The 22,217-nt window shown below is 40.8% G+C and overlaps 1 protein-coding gene across 1 annotated transcript; it reads left to right on the top strand.

The window, feature by feature from the left end:
• The first annotated feature begins 207 nt into the window (after window positions 1-207).
• On the top strand, window positions 208-21,462 carry LOC115382067 (serine/threonine-protein kinase TNNI3K-like). The gene is made up of 27 exons (XM_030083709.1): window positions 208-224; window positions 1,979-2,142; window positions 2,237-2,329; window positions 7,098-7,206; window positions 7,391-7,476; window positions 7,766-7,863; window positions 8,141-8,251; window positions 8,327-8,425; window positions 8,870-9,008; window positions 9,219-9,363; window positions 9,435-9,539; window positions 9,629-9,723; window positions 9,840-9,989; window positions 10,072-10,155; window positions 10,239-10,295; window positions 11,770-11,862; window positions 11,951-12,008; window positions 12,097-12,291; window positions 14,162-14,266; window positions 14,361-14,413; window positions 15,288-15,340; window positions 15,999-16,131; window positions 16,806-16,915; window positions 19,106-19,165; window positions 19,274-19,443; window positions 20,697-20,776; window positions 21,335-21,462. Exons 1-27 carry the CDS (start codon window positions 208-210, stop codon window positions 21,412-21,414), a joined length of 2,742 nt encoding a protein of 913 aa, XP_029939569.1. The 3' UTR covers window positions 21,415-21,462.
• Window positions 21,463-22,217: the final 755 nt, after the last annotated feature.

The raw sequence follows: 22,217 nt of genomic DNA, 5'->3' as shown, positions 1-22,217 counted from the left end.
CATTCCTTCCATTCTTTAACCACTTTTTTATGATGGGGTAAACACAGGCTGCAGTTGTACCCCACTGTACTGTATCTTGTAACGTTTGTATTGCAACAGAGACAGAAAAGCTTAGCAAGATCAGCAGAGGAGCTTACGAGTTTGACTGGAGCGGTCAGGAACCCGACTTACAGCATAAAAGTTAGGAGCTCAGAGTGGGTTCCAGGCATGGTGTTGGCTCTCCGGTCAGCCATTACTTCTATGGTGATTCATGAAAAGCAGATCAGGTTAATTAAGAGGATTAACAAAGGCATCTGCTTGATAAATGCATTCCAATGTTGGTACAAAATGAAAATTCACAGAAATCTCTTATTAAAGGTGCATTAAGGAGTTTTTCAACTTTAAAAATACTTATTTTCCACCATAAACATGTTACACATTTTTAATGATGTGTACAATGTGCCCTGACATATTCATTGCAAGTACCGCTAACAGCGCTAAATTGTCACTTGAAAGTTGCAGTGCCGGTCCGGCACCAGAATTTTTTTGGGGGAAAATTTGAAAGGAATGACGTAATGCGCGTTCCGGCTGGCCTGATTTAGTTAGGTTTCGTGTTGTCCGCTATTACTCCGCCAGATGCTTAGTGAGCAACAACTGAGCAGGATCTTCCAGAAAGTAAGAAAAGACTGGCTTCTAGCACTGCCACAGCTCCAGCACAGACTCCACCAGGTAAAAGACACTTAAATTTTACTTGAGCGCTACTAAAAGAGCAAGGAAAGAGTTCCCCTCTTCCGTGCACGCGGCCACAGGGACGAGTGTTTCACTAAGCTGCATTACGCCCAAGGCCTGCAGGGGGCGCTGTTTCGTTGTAAAACGTGCAAAACTCCTTAAGCACCTTCGAATAAATATCTTGCTTGATTTAAGGATTGCCACAAACATTAACATTTGCAATTTTCAGTTGCATTTTATTTTTTAACTGAGAGATATACTGGTACTTTCACAGTAGATATTTTGCACAGATAAGTTGAATTGTATTGGGACACAGTGGTCAAAAATGTACAATACCGACTGGAGCTTTCTATGTACAGTAGTTTTCATGTTCTCTCCTGTGTGTCTGTGTTCGGGTCCTCTGCTTTCCCTCTCTGGTCCAGAAATATGCGTGAGGTGAATTGGTGACCTGAAATTACCCCCTGTGTGAATGTGAGAGTGTGTTTTCTGCCTCTGTTTGTCCTGTGACTGACTGGTGACCTGTCCAGGGTGTATCCTGTCCTCACTCACAGTTGGTTGGGATTACTCACGATGCTGAATAGAATACACTGTATAGAAGTTGGATGGATGGATGAATGGAAGCTGAGGCAGAAGACTCATCAAAACTGCAATAAAATTTCAAATTTTACAGTTTGTGTAGAATAAGAGAGGGCTCTTGTTTTAACTTTAACTTTCACTGAGTACAAAGTAAGCATACATTGTATTTGTGAACATATATATATATATGTTATATATATATATATATATATATATAATATATATATATATATATATATATATATATTATATATATATATATATAATATATATATCACTTCCTGGGGGAGGAAAATAAGTTGATTAAGAAAGTAGTTGACTACTCCAACATATTTTTTCCCATTGCTATTGTTGTGTTTAATTTCCTCATATTAAAAATGACACCAACGCCTCCCCGCCCACGCAGTGACTAACACACCACGTGACTGGTACCCGGAAGCAGGACGCGTCCTGAATGATTCTGACAGTGTTGCTGTTTCGCCAAGATACAGACGGTTAACGCAGTTTATGTGGAGATTACTATTCACTTCTCTTTGTCAGTATGGACCAGATAGTGGTCAGAAACTAGAACCTGCAACAAGAGAGAAGCTGAGAAAACTGAACTCTCCTGCGCGGTGAGTTTATTCCTCAGTGCGCGTGACTGACAGACTGGTGGCAGCTGAGTGAAACGGGAATGCTGTTTTTCCACCTGCAGGTCGGAGGTGCAGCTGGGAGTTCTGGATGTGGTGGTCGTGACTGCCGTGGATGTCAGCCAGAGAGAGGCGTATGAGCTGCAGATCAGAGAGAAGCTGCGCAGGAAGGAGCTTCCCCTCGGTGTGCACTACACTGTCCTGTCTGACCCTCCTGGACCCAAAATCGGTGAACACTCACTCTTTAACTTAAAAACATCACAACCACATTAACAGTTTTTAAACTATCTACAATTATGTCGCCTTTTTTTTTTTTTTTAAAGGAAATGGGGGGTCCACTCTGTACGCACTGCAGCATCTGAGTGACACCTTTGGAAAGAAGCTGAGTAAACTCAGAGTCATCCTGATCCATGCAGGTATATTATTCTGTGATAGCAGGAAAAAAAGTTAATTTGTTCTGCTTTGTAATTTCCTAACAATTACACCCTCGACTCAACTTTATTTGTATAGCACTTTAAAAGAACTACTGCTGGCACAAAGTGCTGTACAAAGTCACACAGGCAGCAGTGCGTAATAATATTTCATCACTACATTGAACCAAACTTTTCACATTATTGCAGGTATAGTGCAGTGAACCCAGTGAATTTATTCCCTAAAAGATATATATATATATATATATATATATATATATATATATATATATATATCAATGCAATATATATATATATATATATATATATATATATATATATATATATATTGAATTAGTTGGTGGTAGAGTTGAAATCCATTATGTTTTAAACATAAAGTTTAAATTATCTGTATTGAGTCGACATTACACAAACATGAATAAACTTGGCTTCCTTGGAAGATCTGCTGCTTTCAAACTCATTACATAGTTTAATTTATTCCTGCTGTTTGATCAGTGCACTGTGCACGACCAATATTTTAATTTCTTCAGTATAAAAGCCTAAAAACACCTTTACATTTGTTCTTAGTCGCAAGCGAAACTTCTCTGAAAAATATTTTTCACACTGAAATATGCATGTCTGGGTACTCTTTTAATGCACTTTGCTATGTGTATCATCCTGTCTGTTTTTAGGGGGGGTTTAGTCAGCGTTTGCCCAGTGCCAGTGCTCTGGGAAAGATCTTCATGGCCTTTCCGCTGGGTGACCCAATCTACCAGATGCTGGAGCTCAAACTGGCCATGTATGTGGATTTCCCGTCACAGATGAAGCCCGGCATCCTCATTACCTGTGCGGATGACATTGAGCTCTATAGTACTGGAGAGGGAGAGAGTGTTCGGTTTGACAAACCTGGCTTTACAGCTTTAGCTCACCCCTCACCGCTCACTGTAGGAACTACCCATGGGGTGTTTGTGTTGGATCGGCATGAAAACTGCTCTTACAGGGAAATGGAGAACACATCCTGTCTGCGCTTCCTGCACAAGCCAAGCATTGATGAAATGAAAGATACTGGTGCTGTTTGTAAGAGGGAGAGCATAGAACTTCCTGACACAGAATTTGTCTACACAGACAGTACGTATTATGTCGACTTTGATACAGCAATCTGTCTTCTTAACTTGCTGAAAGAGTTGGGGACTTTGGACTGTGAAATAGATGCTTATGGGGACTTTTTGCAAGCTCTGGGTCCCCAGGCCACGATAGACTACACAGACAACACTGCTAATGTGACCAAACAGGAAAACAGTCTGGTGCATGTTCGCCAAAAAATCTTCCATCTTCTCAAAGGGACTCCCCTTAATGTCATTCTCCTGAATAACTCAAGGTTTTATCACATCGGGACCACCTCAGAATACCTCTTCCACCTCACTCAGGATGAGGCTCTGAGGAGTCAGCTGGGCTGCTGTCATCTGCATTCAGTGTGTGCCAAACAAACAATAACTTCTCCTCGCGCTGCTGCGTCATGTACAGCATCGTAGAAGCCAGATGCTCCGTGGGGGCTGGATCAGTGTGGAGTACTCAACACTGGGAGACGGCGTGTCAGTGGGCCAGGACTCCATCCTGAGCGGCTTGCCTGTCAGTCCTGGGGTCTCCGTGCCTGAAAGAGCCTTCATGCACTCGCTGTGTGTGACCATCAAACCAAACCAAGTTTGTCACCGTCTTCTTCGGAATTAATGACAATCTGAAGCGCAGTGTGGGAGCCCCTCGATGTATGGAGGAGCTGAAGCTTTTTGGCCTCAGCCTGGCAGAGTGTCTGTCACACTGGGAGGTGGAGAATGAGACCCTGAGATTCTCCGGCGATACATCCAGCTGCAGTCTGTGGAACGCTTGTCTGTTTCCATTTCCTCTGATCAGCGAAACTCTTTTTTGCTGTCTGTCAAGATGCTGCAGGCTGTGGTGAGTGGTCTCCACAAGCCCCTGCCCAAAGCCACACAGCTACTGTCAATGCACGAGTGTTTACAGCTCAAGAACCTGGAAGAAATGCTGAAGCTCCGGGAAGACGCTTCATGACAACATTACACAAAGGAGATTCAGCAATTAAAATGTCCCTTTTTGTTGTTTTTTTCAGCATTTAGATTATGGGGTGAAGTTTATATTGTCATCAGACATTAGTACGGTACTCTGCATAGCAAAAGTTTGAATGAGTTGAAAAAGTTTGAATCGTGATGCAGACTTGTTCTGTGGAATCCAGTTGAATGTGGTACTACATTCTGTAAAATTTGTAATTGGTATTGTAAGAGCCATTAATGAAGTAAGACATGTTTTACTGCAATGTTATGGTGAGGGTTTATTGTTTATATATTTGGATTTGTTATTTTTGTTTATGATATCATTTATTGTGTGTCATTGTGGTGGAGTGGGCCACATGGATGTGGGTGTGCATATTGAGGCAATTTACTCACCTGTTGGTGAAGTCTTATTAGGTGGGTTAACAGATTTTTGCACATTTCATGCCTCCTTGCTGAAGTACAGAGCCATTGTTTTCAGGGTTGTCTGGAGAATTACAGAATACATTGGTGCAAATGTTAACTTCATCCCAATCATAAAATAATAGGGCTTTGATTTCCAGAAATCAATGTGTGTTTTCTTTTATTACTTCAGTGTCAAGAAAGCCTTGGGACAGTGTCTTCATATTTATTCAAGCCTTATGATGGGCTAGTCGGGTCACAAAAGGTCAGTGGTTAAGGTCACTGTGATTTTATAATTTTTTTTTTTTTATTTCTTGATGTTTTCTTTTTTTTTTTTTTTTAATTTGACTCATATTTTCACTCTTACTCAGAGATTAATGGATTAGATCTTGTCAAAGGCCAGGGTTGCTGTGGACTCATATTTATTCCAGTCTTGTGAATCCAATATCTCAAAAGGCCCAAACTGAGTGCAGTTCATTAAAGGTGCATTAAGGAGTTTTACTATCTTAAAAATACTTATTTTCCACCGTAAATATGTTACACATTTTTAAAGATGTGTACAATGTGCCCTGACATATTCATTACAAGTACCTCTAACAGCGCTAAATTGTCACTTGAAAGTTGCAGTGCCGGTCCGGCACCAGAGTTTTTTTGACGATGGATGACTTTATTTAGTCCGTCTCACATGAGCTCATAATACTGATGAATATCTCACCCATAATATGGTTGGGACATACATTGACATGATCTTGGAATATGAAGATTGAACAAAGCAGAATAATAATGTTGCATTTAAGTATGAACATACATTTATCTGAACTGAGTCATTGCAAATATGAGGACCCATTTTATAAAAACCATGAGCAGCATGAAGAACACAAAATAATTTTTACTTGCAGAGATGTTAGACTGAGAGAACCTATCCAGGAAAGAGAACTGAAAAGTAAGAAAAAAAATGGCAGAGAAAATGTATCTGGCATCAAAACTGGAACAACAATGGTACAAATGTACTGAAGCACAAGCAGCACGAAACACATGATCCGACAGTATATTTATTATCTAGACCAGATAACTTGTCCCTTCTCACAGTCGACCACACTGCAGCTGGAAGCAGTGATACTCATTTGAATGTCTTTCACTGTGCAAGATGGTTTTTAATATCTGTTGGAATAAATATGCAATAAACAGCAGTAATCTTTGTTTGGATGCTTTTCATTTCACATATCTATTAAGTCTTTGTGTATAGTCTGCAACTCTAACAACTATTACTTTCACGGTTTTCGCTATATGAATGGATTTATGGAGTTTCTTTTAACAATTAAATGTGTGTTCAAGAACACGCATCCTCTGGATCCCCTGATTTGTCCACTGAAGCTCACCTCAGTGGAATGCCTGGCGCCACATTCTGAAAGCCACTGATCCAGATTCAAAAGAAACAAAGTTGGGAAACGCACCAAAGAGTGTCACAAAGAGTCGCAACAGGAAACAGGAAAGAAGCATGAGTGAAGAAACAGGAGTCATGACAGATGACGGATCACCAACATCTCAACTCTTAAAAGAGCAACATCAGCGTAATAAAGCAAAAGTTCACAAAGTTGTACAACTTTCAAAATTACGACACAATTGATATTAGTCAGGATTCAGTTAGGAAACAATAAAAAGGATTCACACTTCACTGAATAAAATAGAATACCTTGTTATTAATTTGTCTCATGCTTAAGCATTAATGATGGAAAACAAGTAAAAAAAATCTATTAGAAGTTTCAAAAGAACTTATATTTTGGTTATTGTGTGTTTTGTTCCTCATCAAAAACAAGGCACAGATGACCTGCTTTGTTTTATGCTGTATTTACACTCAGAGGAAAGGGATCAGTTGTCGTATAGTTGTGGAGGCATTCCGCTCAGAGGTGTTTATTTTTAGCTCAGAGCCATGATCCCCCTTTATCTGGACCTGTGCAATTGTAGCAGACAGAGAGATAGTATTCCTGTCTCACTCGACTTCAACAAACTATACGGCGCGTATAAGAAGTGAAGGACCCCTTCGATGGGAAATTACAAGTCAAGACCCTCTCAGACCTGTACAGGTAAATTCTATGATTATATGTTTTTATTGAACATCCACTGACAAGACTGAGATGCTCTGGAGAAAGGACCCAAGTAGGATGTGTTTTCACTTTGTATAAGCTAAAAACAGTAGAATAGAGTTACAAATGTGTTCCAGGTGAAGTGGTATTTCTGTGTGTTTGTCAATAACAACCACTGGAAGCTCTCGTTATGTCTGCCCTGATGATGATGATGATGATGATGTGAAGATGAGTGGAAGAAGAAGGTGGGAGAGTCGTACTCTGTGATCATTGAGAAACTGGAGGATGACTTCCAGCTTAAGGACCGTGAGCTGGTGGATCTCAAACTGGCTTTCAGGTGAAATAACTTTTTTTTTTTTTTTAAATCTTCATGCAAGTGAAACACAATTTGCATGACTCATTACACAAGCTCTGCGTAATCTGACAGGAATTGTCCCTGTGCCTGTACTGGGCTCAGTTTGATTACATTCCCGTGTCAGTGGGTTTTCACCAGCTGTGGATGTTGATTTTCTCTGGCTCAGCTCAGATGAGGCTTTTCAGAAGGTGAACTTGTGCTACCGCACAGAGAAGGGGCTGTCGCTGCTGCATCTCTGCTGTGTGTGTGGAGGTATGCATGACTACCACAGTCTATTAATAACTCCTCAACAAAATGTGACAGAGGAGGAAAGGATTACTGTGGACTGACTGACAGTATGGTCTGTAGATGACCTTTATGATATTAAAGGCCAATGAATGCTACTAAATAATAAGGTTCAATATTTTTCGTGTTAAATGGAGATTAAAATTGGCCAAAGGTTCTGCATGGTTCCCCATCCAGTTTCATATTAATATTTATTCTTGATTGTTTGTGACGATCAGGTCTTATGATATTTTAAGTAAAATGTCTTTGTCTGCAGGAAACAAAGGCCATTTAGGTACTTTGATGCTGAAAGGCCTACGGCCGTCCAGACTGACGAGAAATGGGTTCACTGCCCTCCACCTGGCTGCTTACAAGGTGGGTCAAGACACACAGCATTCACACACAGATCTATAGGACCGTCTCCGGAGGAATCAGCGGTTTTATTTGCTTGAGTTATTTCTCGTCTGTTGGAGAGCTTTCTGAAGTTTTACCACAGGGTGGAGTGCAAGTACACACAAAGCCCAAACAGTAAACTGCATGCTGTTGATGGTGCAACAGTGAATTGCTGGCAGTAAATATAAAGCTGACATTGGTTAGATATTAAAACCCATCAAGTGCAAATGTGGATGTTTCTTTTTATAATATGCTACAGGACAATGCTGAGTTGGTGACAACACTCCTTCACGGAGGGTCGGATGTGCAGCAGGTGGGATACGGGGCCCTCACGGCCCTGCATGTTGCCACGCTGGCTGGGCATCATGAGGTGAGAGGACACTACATGCTCTGATATGGATCCTATGGACTTTGTGCATTGTCACTTTGTCATTTCTCCTTCCAGACTGCAGACATCCTCCTACAGCATGGAGCTAATGTCAACGTTCAGGATGCTGTGTTTTTCACTCCGCTGCATATTGCTGCCTACAACGGCCATGAGCAGGTCAGTGGCTTGACGTTAAAGGGGCGGGGCTTCAGTGGTGGCACAGAGGGGGGTACCTGCACCTCAGTAGTTTGATTCAATTATTATTTCTGATGTGTGGAGTTACCACCTGTCATTTTTATTGTAAAATGAACCAGATATTTAATTTCCTGGCTCTCACTTTGCTGACGTGTGTATGTTGTCAGTGTTGAACATCTGAAACAAAAGTGACGTTGACAATACTAAATTTGTGTTCTTGCTTGCACGACTTGAGCTGCTGGAGATGCAATGAATGTTAAATTGAAAATTAAGCCTTATGCATCCTTTTCATAAAGAGAAAGACTTAAAATAGCGAACAAATGCAAGGTGAAGAGAGAGGATGTATTTAAAGGGTTAAATGCTGGTATCTCCTGCTCCCCTCAAATCCTTCCTGGAGCAGATCAATTCTCCTGTCTTGTTTCCCAGGTGGCAAAGCTGCTGCTAAAGTTTGGGGCCGATGTGAATATCAGTGGTGAAGTGGGTGACCGGCCTCTGCACCTGGCTGCAGCCAAAGGGTTTCTCAGTATAATCAAGCTGCTGATGGGCGAGGGGAGCAAAGTTAATGGTAAGACCCCAGACTCTAGCAGGACTGAAGTTTTACTTGAGTCAATTGCTCTTAAATTAAAGTGAATAGCACAGGTTACATACTTACCTCCATCAGCTGTTTAAACCTGCTGATTTTCCCCTTCAAAGGCCACAGGGAAGCTCAGTACAATAAAAGAGTTCTGTAAGTGTCAGAATGACTGTTTGTCTTTACCTTCTGTACTCTTAACAGTGAATGCGCAAGACAACGAAGACCACGTTCCTCTCCACTTCTGCGCCCGTTTCGGTCACCAGGAGATTGTTCGTTTCCTCCTGCAGGGAAATTTTGACTTACAACCACACTCTGTCAACATCTACGGGGACACGCCTTTACACCTGTGAGTGGTTTACAGTGGTGAAGGTCTTCTACAGTGACATGAAGTTTAGCGTTAATGCTGTGCTTATTCAGGGCCTGTTACAATGGCAAGTTCGCAGCAGTGAAGGAGCTGATCCAGTTTTCTGGCACAGAGAGTCTTTCGAAGGAGAACATATTCAGTGAAACAGCACTTCACAGGTAGAGTCTGGCACCTCGGCTTTACACCCCTCATCACTTGTAATCCCTGTTTCTCAGTGGCGGTAATGAATTTATATCTCATATCGCAGTGCATGCACGTACGGTAAAGACTTGGAAATGGTTAAAATGCCTACTGGCCAGAACGCCATGAACATCAACCATCAAGGCAGAGATGGACACACAGGTGACTCTTTACATCTTTTACACAACCTCACCAAGTGTCCAGATACTTCTTAAAACTGAGTTTGCTGCCTGCTGTGAAGGTCACTCTGACTACGTGTGTGTGCTGTGCCCGTTTAGCTTTGCACAGTGCCTGCTTTCACGGTCACATCCGTCTAGTGCAGTTCTTGCTGGATAGCGGGGCTGACATGAACCTTGTCGCTTGCGACCCGAGCCGGTCCAGTGGCGAGAAAGACGAGCAGACATGTCTGATGTGGGCGTATGAAAAAGGTCAGTCTGTTTATTTTAGATAGATATGAACCTCACTTTCAGCGATGACCAAATAAAAACAGTCTACCTTTGTGTGATACAGGTCACGATGCCATTGTCACATTACTAAACACTACAAGCGTCCGGACGACCTCTCCTTGCAATGAATACTCCCAGCCAGGAGGGGGTGAGTCACACCCCAGAAATTACTTGGAGGGATACAAATCCATCATAGTTTAAGATTAACCTGTCTAAATGTGTCTCTTCCAGATGGATCCTATGTTTCTGTGCCATCTCCTCTCGGAAAGATCAAAAGCATGACCAAAGGTAGTGAGGTGGAGAGAAGCACAGCAGATTTCTCACATCACTGTCAGCAGGCATGACAGCCCAGTCTGTTGCCAGGGGAAGCTGCCTGGATGCTGATAATAACACTTGCCTACTGTCTTCCCTGTGAAACTGGAGGTGGTGTGAACCGCACATCAGCCCCTGGTGTAACGCTTGACAAAGTTTTCGTTCCTCATTAACTTCTGTTATGTGAAACATTCAGTGAAATATGGAGCATTTACTGATCTATAACTTCTGAATTCAGGAGTTTAATGGATAATCTCAATTTAAAGTACAAACCAGATTTGTTTCAAGTGGAAGATGTCATGGCTCCAAATAATGTGAGGCACAGTGAATAAACGCACTAACATGGAAACACACCTGTACGTGTAAATAACACACATATTATTTATGTCACACTAGTGTTAAACTGCATTTACTGTTGGAAACTTTCACTCCAGTCAAACTACTCCTTTCAAATAACCAGAATATACGTAAATTGGTGATGACCGATTTTAGACTTCAAAATATATAAAAAAAAAAATCCCTCTGTTAAAAATAATTATTTTATGTTATTTTGAAAAAATGCTGCTCATCACAACAACCAAAAAGGAATCAAATAAAGAGATATCTTATTCTGAGTTCATGTTGATTGTCAACTCAAATTTTACTGTACCACACACCGAATAGAGTTAAAACGTTGTCTACACACTCTGATGGCCACAGAGTCATTTAAAAAAAAAACCCCAAAATAAACTCAAGTCTATTTTTGAAAAAAGGCTTAATAAGCTGTATTTTAATTTAACATTTGAGTTATTCAGATTTACTCTGCATAGTTTTAAACCACAATAACTTCAATACAGAGGCAATTAAAACCAATTCTGCATTCATATCTAATGATCAAAAAGTAAAGAAAAGAATTTTAAGAATGTGCATCCATCCATCCTTTAGCTTCTATACCACATTGGATGGCTGGAGACCGGATTGCAGTTGAATATGTGAGAAGACAGAACTGGCCCTGAACAAGCCACCGGTCCATCAGAGGGCAAGCACAGGACTCAAACTTGTTTTCAGGTTGTTGAAGGAAAGTGGGGAAACCCAGAAAGAGAACCACTTATCGCACAGGGTGAACATGCAAACTCCAAAGAAAAAGGTCCTTAACCTTGTACAGTCTCACATATTCTCACTGTCCAATAACTACTTGCAAGTGGAAAAAATTGGAAAAATATTTGATCACACAAAATGCCCCCTTCAGATACTGCATTATTGAAAACACTTCCAGAAACTCAGTTTAAAATTCATGGATATTTACATGAATTTAGATTAAAAATCGACTTCTTCATTGTATTTTAATATTTTGTAATGTACCTTTAAATATGACTTGATTTTATCTTTGCCATGCTTTGATAATGAGCACAACATAAGATATGACGGATTTATTAAAATGGACCTAATGTGGATTTTGATTTGTTTTTAGAGAAAGCCGAGGTCCTTGTGCTCAGGGCAAGCCTTCCATCTCAGTTCCATCTGCAGCTGTCTGAGCTGGAATTTAATGAAATTATTGGATCGGGTGAGTTCTCTCCCTTTACTCTTCTTTCTGAGCTACAAGCCTAGTTTCATTAATATTGATTATTTCATTATCTGTGTTCTTCACTCAGGCTCCTTTGGAAGAGTTTACAAAGGCAAATGCAGGAACAAAATTGTTGCCATAAAACGGTAGCAATTTATGTGATTTGTGCGTTTGTTTTTTTCCATGTGAGAAGAAGCAGAGAATCAATCACTCAATCCCCTCTGTCCTTCGCAGCTATCGAGCCAACACATACTGCTCAAAGTCAGATGTGGATATGTTCTGCAGAGAGGTTTCCATCCTCTGCAGACTCAATCATCCCTGCATCATCCAGTTTGTGGGAGCGTGTCTGGATGACCCCAGTCAGTTTGCCATCGTCACCCAGTACGTTTCAGGAGGCTCGCTGTTCTCGCTGCTGCACGAGCAGAAGAGGTGAACCAATTAAAATCACATTTATTTACTTCTACACACAGTCCCTGGGCACTCACCCCATCCGTCTCTGTCCCTGCTGTTGGTTTGACCCATAGCCCACCTTGAGATTTATCCTGTTTTTTCCAGCATAAGTAAATGAAATTGCTATTATTCGAGATGAGGACTCTGAGGTTTCCATCAGGGCTGAGTAGGATGGACAAGATTAAAAATGAACAGATCGGGACAGCTTAAGTTGAGCACTGCAGGCATAAAGCTGGAGAGGAGAGGCTGGAATGTGCTGAAGGGATACAGTGAAGTTCTGTGGATGCAGGGGATCAGGACATGGAGATGGTTGGTGAAGAGGAGGCAGCAGGTCAGGCTGAGATGGAAGAGAGAAACTGTTCAATGAGGAAGATGGTTATTTTTTTTGTGACAATGCTTCCCAGCAATAAATTGCATCCTGGTGGAAAACCTTTTTGTGGTCTTATGAAGAGAGTCTATACATGGCCATTTGTTTTCAAGGGTAAATCCCACGCAAATAACGCTGCTGCTAATCCCACAAATGTCTCCAATTATCAGCATTTCAGTTCACCTTGGAAAAAATATTAACTTTAAAAGTATATTTCTCTGACAAATAATAAAGTAGAGGAGAGCAACACAGTGATAAACTCATCTCAGCTCAACTTACTCACTTCAACTTTATCTACAAGGCACTTTCAAATCAACCACAGCTATCATTAAGTGTTATTCATAAAATCACATAAAAACCTAAAACATTAGGTGTGACCTCATTAAAAAAAAAAAAAAAAAAAAACTATCTAAATAGCAATTGGTATTAGTGATTTATCACTTCCAACCCTGAAAAAATGACCGCACTTAAACTAAACAAGAATTCCACTGGGAGGCAATTTATTAGCAAAAAAGATTGTGACAACCTAAAACTACTCTACAGAAAGACATCATGTGACTATAGTGATAGACGGATAGATGAACGGGTGGGTGGGTTATGGGGCAACTGACATAATGCGTCGTAGTAAAGCGTCATAATAATAAGAAGCAAAGAGAAAAAAGATGGGCTCTATGCACAACTCAACCACTTCCTGAACTTCAGGAGGCTCTTTGCTTCCTGTCTTTCATGACAGGATGAGCTGATTAATGCAGGTGTGTCTGACCATTACTGTTGTGGTTACAGAGGTCAGGGACACCTGGATTAATCAGCTCGTCCTATCATGAAAGACAGGAAGCAAAGAGCCTCCTGAAGCTCAGGAAGTGGTTGAGTTGTGCATAGAGTCCATTAATGAAGTTAAGCAGTGAAAGGAGCTAATGAGAAAATAAGAATGAAAATTATACTGGAGAACTTAGAAAAATATAAACAAACAAACAATTTCACAAGCAGCAAATTGGCAGTGAGGTGCGTCGGTGCGGGTACTTAATGAATACGGTGATGAAGGAATACACACAGACTTGAATGTGCAAAGAATTCACATTAGAGATATAGAGTAGTAAGTCCGTTACATGGGGGGACTACATGTGATAGATAGATAGATAGACAGATAGAATTCAAACATCTCTGGTCCCTGAAAGTTCTGGCACAGTGTCTCACAATGAGAAATGGAGGATGGACACACTTTGTGTCTTAGAAGGGGCAATGTTTTCACAGCAGAGGCCGACTGTTTCAGGTCTCATTACCCTCGTTGCACTCATCCTCTCACCTGGCTCACCCCTCAGCAGGGATCACCATTGATCCAGATGAAGAGTTCCGCTAACTGTGTGGCCAGGTGTTGTCTTTATAAACTGTCCTATTGATCTGTGTAAAGTGCTGTGTGTGATTGGCAGGGACCATTGATCGGGCACTAAGTGGTTGCTGCTTTAATGATGTGTCAATATACAGGCTCATCGACCTGCAGTCCAAGCTCATCATTGCCATCGATGTGGCCAAGGGCATGGAGTACCTGCACAACCTCACCCAGCCTATCATCCACAGGGACCTCAACAGGTCGGTGCAGCAGTAATAACACATGTGATGCGCTGGCATTGGAGGTGTGAAATCTCCATTGTCCTTGCAAATAACACACATCTTCCCCCCTCAGTCACAATATTCTGCTCTATGAGGATGGACATGCAGTGGTGGCTGATTTTGGAGGTGAGCAAATACACTTTCATCATCGTTTTATACAGTTTACACTAAAACAAACAGATTTTTGTGATATCTCCAGTTAATTCCATGAGTCACAAAAGAGGAGACAAATGTCCCTCTGCTTCATTATTAACATTTGTGTAGATTAATGGAATGATACAAACAGCCAACTCAGAAAATTGCCAGCATTACAGGGGACAGTATTTTGACCTGGACCTTAGCACAGGTCGGGACTGATGCTGGACAAACTGAACAATCTGCCCTTTCTATATCCTGGCAGGTAGAATATGTGACTGCATCTCAACTGACTACATCTGGACTACAAACATGCCCTATTAGGTGACGAATCCCGAACGACTATATCTTATCAGGAAGCTGATAGACGCTCACTTCCATAATCTCCTGCTGAGTAATTTCTATCTATCACTTAAATATCAGTATCCTGACCTACTGTGACCGTGCAGTGTAGAAAAACCAAGTTCCAGCAGGGGGTGTTGAGGGTGGCACAGAACATAATAGACTGATGACTATGACACCCAAGTGAGGTTTACACTGACCGACAATAGAATGTAGGCCGTATTTTACAAGAAGCCACCCACCTCTGCTTTGATCTGATCTCCCCCTTTCTCCCTGATGCCCCTGGAAGGACAGCAAAGCTTTTAAAATCCTCAACAAATGGTTAGAAAAACAGCTTCTACAAAATATCCTAACTATAGGAAGGTGCTAAGAAAGAACAACACATTTAACTAAAAAGAAAAACTTGTTTGTATAAACTTCTCTTGTTAATACTTTCCAATTTTTCAAATATGATATTGCAATATTTTCACTCTTCTTTGTCACCCACCCATTCACCATCAAATGTCCATGTTCTCCTTTGCAGAATCCAGGTTTCTACAATCTGTGGATGAAGATAACATGACCAAACAGCCAGGGGTCAGTGATGTCTTCCTCTGAAACCTTTATAAGCTGAAAAGGAAACCTTACAGTTTTACACTTTCCCAAACATTTTTCACACTTTAAGTAGCAGCTATGTGAGTATATGTGACTTTGTGAAAAAATAAAAGCAGATTACTGTTATATTGTTGGAGTTCAAGGCAGTGCTTCTTCTGCCACCTGCCATCAATTACCCGCCCGCTAAAAAAGAAAACTGCTTTCATGCAGATTTTGACTGAATGTGCTGACTCAGACCTGCACAGAGTGCTTGGCCTGCAGTTTGGTGTTAAGTGTGTTACATCTCCAGGGAGCTGCCTGTTGTGATGAACTACTTGCCCTTACTGGGACGCAGTGTTTATGTCAGTAATTGGGCTTTATTTGTTGTGTCTGTGTGTGTGTGTGAGAGAGAGAGAGAGGGGGAGAGAGAGAGAGAGGGAGAGAGAAAGCGAGAGAGAGAGAGAGAGAGAGAGAGAGAGAGAGAAAGAGAGAGAGAGAGAGAGAGAGAGAGAGAGACTGCCTAATGTTACGCCTCTGAAAACTCAACTGCACTGAAACCTGTCCTGTGCCAGTTTTCACGAGTCCTCCCGTGTGCGTGCGTGTGTGCGTGTGTGTGTGTGTGTGTGTGTGTGTGTGTGTGTGTGTGTGTGTGTGTGTGTAGAACCTGCGCTGGATGGCCCCAGAGGTGTTCACGCAGTGCACCCGCTACTCTGTCAAGGCAGACATGTTCAGCTACGCTCTCTGTCTGTGGGAACTGCTCACAGGAGAAATCCCCTTCGCCCACCTGAAACCCGGTAACGTGCAGACTAGAGTTCGAACTCCTCTTTGACCTCTCATGTAACTCATGTAATAAAAACATGCATATATTTCACATGGATAATCACGGAGTTGTACTTTTAAGACTATCTGAGATTATTTCCTACTTTGATTGAGAATAAAAAATGATTGGCTGTATTTTTGGAGGTGGTGGAGGTATTTTATGATTGATTAGTCCAGGGAGACTAAATAAATAAAATTTCTAAGAAATAAAGAAATAAGTTGCTGTGCATTAAAATATAATAGTATTTGATTGTCTTTTTGTAGACATGACTTTCCCAGTCTGCGGGTTGGGTGGTCATTCATTCCTTCAAAAAGAAAATTAGGTAGAACTTAAACTTTCTCATTGTTAAGAATATGATATCAAAACATTTGAATATATTTAGTGTATGTGTCAAAAAATAGTGTATTAAAGCTGTCATAAAATGAATATTAAAATAATAAGAGTTACTTTGTTTAATTTATTTACTACAAAGTGAGTTATTTTTACTTCTCATTGCTGTGATCGAGTTATTGTTAACTTTGCTGAAGTATAGGAGGTATAACGTTCACAGTGCACCATCTGACATAGAAAACAAACACAGATCAAAGAGGTTGTCAAACAACAGGGAAATGTTTTACAGCGGAACTAAAAATACCCTCCTGTCTTTAGCTGCTGCAGCTGCAGACATGGCTTATCATCACGTCCGGCCTCCTATTGGCTACTCCATCCCCAAACCCATCTCTGCACTTCTGATGAGAGGCTGGAACTCCTGCCCAGAGGTAACCGACCACAGTTCATCACTGTGTCTGGTCTTCGAATATTATAAATAAAGGCTTATCAGTGTGAGAGGGGGATGCATCCCGTCACAGAGCGTAACACACCATGTTGTTTCATTCCAAGCAGAAAGCTTTGGTTGTGTTTTTCACATCGAATAGTTTTGTTCATGACCATTAGTATACAAAAGGATGGTAAAAAGCATAGCCTTTCTTGTGCTATTCAGACGCTTAAGAAGTAATTGGTAAACCTTTATATATTGAAGCTATTTCAAGTGATACACGCTTGGTTTTGCACTTACACTACATTCAGCTTTGTCATTTGTCCTGCCCACTGCATTAAAACAATCTTAATAAATTATTTATAAAAATTAAATAATTTGTAGTCCCACACACTACATTTTTCATCACTTCATCTTTAAAAAGAAAATGGGGGGGTGATGGTGGAAAAGGCATCCCCCTGACCTTGAGATTTTTCATGCTGCTTACCTCCTGAAGCTCTCTGGCGCCCCCCGGGGGTGGGGGCACTGCTGCATACTTTTAAAAGCACATGTCAGATTTTATCACAGCACACAGTTTAGCCTCTCGCCTCTTTGTGCTGCATTTGTCAGCATATGCTAAACTAGAGAGTGCCCTCACTGTATTAAACTGTAAGGTACCATAATCTCATCCATGTCGTTAGCTCTATAGACACAGTGCGGTAAATGATGCTGAGTCAGTGCGCATGCAGCAGTAATGAACGAGAGAGGCCAATCCCCAGATGATACATTACTGCATGGCTGTTCACATTTAGGAGCACACAAACCCGGGATGATGTTCCCTCTGTGCTCTGATGTTCATAATTAGCCAGGGATGTTTTTTTCACGTCCTCATTAAGATGTATTATTACATGGCCAAGCATGCTGGCACATTTCGTCCCTCTGTGATGCATCTGCTTCCTGTTTGCCAGTCAAACTTTCCAGTCAGTCACCTGTTTATGGACGTGTCTCCCTTTACGGTCCCCTCATCCGGGTGCAACTGTGTGAAAATGCTTTGCTTCGCCCGGAGCGATAACGGGCTGCTACAGGATCCCACTCACGCGCATGTCTCATGGCTCCCAGTGTGCAGCACGTTGGCCCTCATGTGGCTTTCAAACTGGGATGTGTCGCACGAAATGTTCTGAGTGCAACCTGAGGGAAACTATCATGAATGCTACAGTGAAGCAGACGCCACAATGATACTTTCAGGAGTTATTGAACATATAGGGCACTCGGTGAAAAACATAACTGAAAATCATTGAATGGATATTTCAGTACTTCATTTTTGGTACATTTTTGTCTTAAGTATAGTGGAATTAAGGTTAAATGCTAAGATAAACATTATAGTAACAGTTACAATAGTTGAATAGAAGGCTTCACATAGACTTAACTGTTAGGTTCGGAGTCGACTTTTTTACTTTGCCTATCCCATCAGCCTTTAACAATATTGTATTGAATTGTGAAAAACGTGAGCACCACATCATTCAAACAAAAATGACTTGGCATGCAACAGATGTATTTGGTAGAGTTGGTGGTAGAGCCCATTGTCCAACACTTTCAAAATCTTTGATATGTGTTATTATTGTGTCTTAATGTGAAAAGGAACTGTAGTTATAATTTATGAGATGTAATAGATGCACAAAGTCATATAGTCACATGATTATGACAGAAAAAAAGTATCATAATCCTACCCACAGACCCTCACAATACTGGGTTGGTGTGTGCAGAGTCCTGGGTGCTGTACAGTAGTTTTCTATCTACAGTTACGAGTTCTTTAATTTTGAACTGCAAGAACCAGACAAAACACTTAAAGTAACTTCAAAATAAAAAAGATCTTTTCTTAGTTTTCTGTAATTAAAGCTTTTTTTTTTCCTGCATTTCTCTACCTGGTTCCCCTTATTGGAAGCTGTATGCACTCAAACTGGGACGACTGTCTGAGGACAGACTGTGATGTATAATTGAGGAGCTCTGGGGTGGCAGTGTTTGTTCTTTTACAGCCAGGAGAGAGATCTGAGGACTGCTTTTCTAAAGCAGAGTTCACCTTTGCTACATGCGTGGGTGGGATGAAATAAGCAGAGCATCCAGGCCAGTGTTAGAGAGAATACCCCTCTGTGTATTTGATGCGCTTGTTTGTGGTAGAAACAAAGATCATGGTTGTTTTGCTTTTTTCCAAGTTTAGGACAGACCTGAATTCTCTGAAGTTGTTTCCAACTTGGAGGAATGCCTGTGCAATGTTGAGGTATATGCAATAGCAACTACTCCCCAGAGCAAACACCGTATCACAGTGCATCACATTTAGGTTAGACTAATTAATGTCTTTACGGATTCTGCTGGCTTGGTGTCACAGCTGATGTCTCCAGCCTCCAGTAACAGCAGTGGCTCCCTGTCGCCCTCCTCCTCGTCTGACTGCCTGCTGGGGCGAGGAGGGCCCGGCCGGAGCCACGTGGCCGCCCTGCGCTCCCGTTTTGAGCTTGAGTACGCCCTCAACACTCGGGCCTACGCCATCTGGAGTCAGAGGTAAGAGAGCAGCAGCCGTTTAAGTGTCTCCTGAGTCAGGCGAAGGTCAAGATGGTGAGAATAATTTACTGAACAATGGCTGCGCTGGTCTTCGGCCAGTCCTCCACTCCTGGCACAGTTGTCACTGGTTAAGATCTTAATCAGTTTAAGTTGTTTTAATGAACCAATGGTGAGGCGGTATACTGGTGTACACACTCAAACATCTGCTCCTTTCTTAGAACAGGTCATTTTAATTTCTGTTGCTTTTAAAGCCATTGTTGATTGTACGTGAAGGCCCAATTATTTCAGAAGATTGTTTTCCATCGACTGCTAACCGTGGTTCGATTCTTACCTTTAAACCTATCGTTCATGTCTTATCTTTTTACATACATTCAACAATGATTTAAAGAAAAACAGGATGACAACCAGGCGGACTTTTTGGTTGTGCTTTTTTTTTTTTTTTTTTTTTTAATCTAAAGCAAGCAAGAAGAAAACAACATCCAGAATGATTGTGACATAAAAATGCTATGTAACCAACTGCAGTCTTTTCTTTCTTCAGACTGTATATTTTAAATGGTCTGTAATTCCACTGAAATGGCAAACTAGACCTATTCTGTTTTTTGTTTTTTTTGCATCACTGTAAGTTAAAAGTTCTAAAAAGTTTGAAACAAATATGATAATTGTTGTTATGGCAAAAACCTGCAAGAAACAAGAGAAGCCAAACACAGTGCTTACTTCAAACAGGACTCACAGGGCAGGAAACGCAGCCAAACATGCACGGTGTTTGCACTGAGAAGGGCAGCTTTCTGACATATCATATATCTACAATAGGACGGCCTGATAGCCATCCCCGTGAACCCACTCACAGTAGGAGGGGTTATTGTTAGTTTCATTAGACTTTATTTATTAAAATGTGCAAATTCAAACCACTTTCATCTTTATTATTATGTGGCTCCAGTGTGCAGAGCAACAAAGACCATCTATATGAAATGTGGCTGATCTTTTATTTTATGTTCCCATGTGTTGTGCAGTGTTTGCGTGTCGCCACTTCTTTGAAACCTGTCATCATCAATTTTGTATATGGTACTCCTGCAAAGAAAGGGAAAGTGGGCTGGCACTGGATCAGGCATTACATATTGGATTTCTCCTGCTTGTATCGGGCTCCATCTCATCTGTCCCGCTCCATGTAAATGTAGCATGTGTATGTTCAACTAGACTTGTGTTGCTTTGCGTGAGGACAGGCCCCGATCTATTCACTCTGTTTTTATTTTCAGTGAACGGCGTCGAGCATCTGGTGGCCTTTCACTGGAGGAACTGAGGAGAAACATGCAGTTGTCTCCCATTGATCGAAACGGTTTGTGCTCAGAATATGTGTCCAATGACCCTGCACAGCCAATATATATATAATATCGCCAATATTTCTGTCAGTGGAGTCGTTGCATTTTAATGCTTAGAGATGTTGCTCTCATTGTTACATATTTTCTCCTTTCAAAACTGTTTCTGCATGACAGACAAGGTCATCACTTAATAAAAAAGAAAATGACAAATGAAAATATGAGACTAAATGTATTTTCAGAATTTTCTCATTATCAATAGAAATCCACAGTGACATTCAGCAGTGTTGTCTGATTTGTTAACCCTCTGCAAGCATGTGCAATGACATGTTTTTTGTTTGTTTGTTTAAGTAAAACCAATTGTCTATTTTTAAGCCCTTTTAAGCACAGCCACATTTACAGGTTTGAGCTGAGTCCTTTACATTTCCTTTCTAAGATAAAATGGCACTGTTTGATTTTGGCAGTTATTTTCCCTTTAATCTAACACTTCTGTGGATTATTATCACCATCATTTATTAAATATCAGAAGTGTTGCTGCACTGGGCAAAGAGCTTTAATTCAGTTTGTCTCTTTCTCAGGATACGTCTCTGATCCCATGAGCACCATGAGATTCTGCTCTTCCCTCAGCAGCAGCGGCAGCTTTGAAGACAGTAACTGATCGAGCCAACTCTCACCCCCAAGTCCACATTAACCCAGATGTTTGAACCATTTTATGAAATTGTTTTAGGTGAAACAACATAAAATTAGAACTTTTAATGTTTAAAAAAAGTGAAAAGACATTTAATGTCATGATTGCTGTATTCATTTGTAACGTACACAAGAATGAACTGTTTATCTCAAAATATATTAAGTAATGCATCATACTGTACTTTTTAAAAAAATATATACTGTATTTCAAAAGAAGTGTGTTTCCTTATTTTATATCTCTTTTACTACTAATTTTGTTTTGTGTACCTGGCTTGCGTTGCTTTGAGATAAAGAGATTTATACCAACATAAAGACATTATCATTTGTTCAGACAAAAAATAAATAAATCTGAGTCACTGGTCAAACTCATAGCTTTTATTCTTTTTCTCGACTGTTTGCATCACTCGAGCTATAAGGAAAGGGAAAGGTTAAGCTTCACAAACCCAAACTAGCCACGAAAGTCAGACTGAAAGGAAAAAAAAAACATTCAAAGGTTGGAAATATTTGAACAAGAGTAGCATTAGCAGCACTGATGGCAAATTTTAGCAATAACAAGATTACAACTGGAACTGCGGCTAAGCTGATCATCATCAAGGTTAATAGTGAGCTAACATATGTTCTGCTGCATTGTAGAACTACTTCACTTCATCAAATTTGTCATCAACAAAGGCACGGTTCAATTATAGATCTCTGATCAAAGTCAAAGTCTTTGCGTCCCTTTGGTGAAAATGTATAGAGGACGAGCAGCAAACTGCAGTTGTAGGAGTCCAACAA

This window comes from Salarias fasciatus, chromosome 23, assembly GCF_902148845.1.
Source record: "Salarias fasciatus chromosome 23, fSalaFa1.1, whole genome shotgun sequence".
NCBI lineage: Eukaryota > Metazoa > Chordata > Actinopteri > Blenniiformes > Blenniidae > Salarias > Salarias fasciatus.
This window is presented reverse-complemented; position numbering and strand designations above follow the sequence as displayed.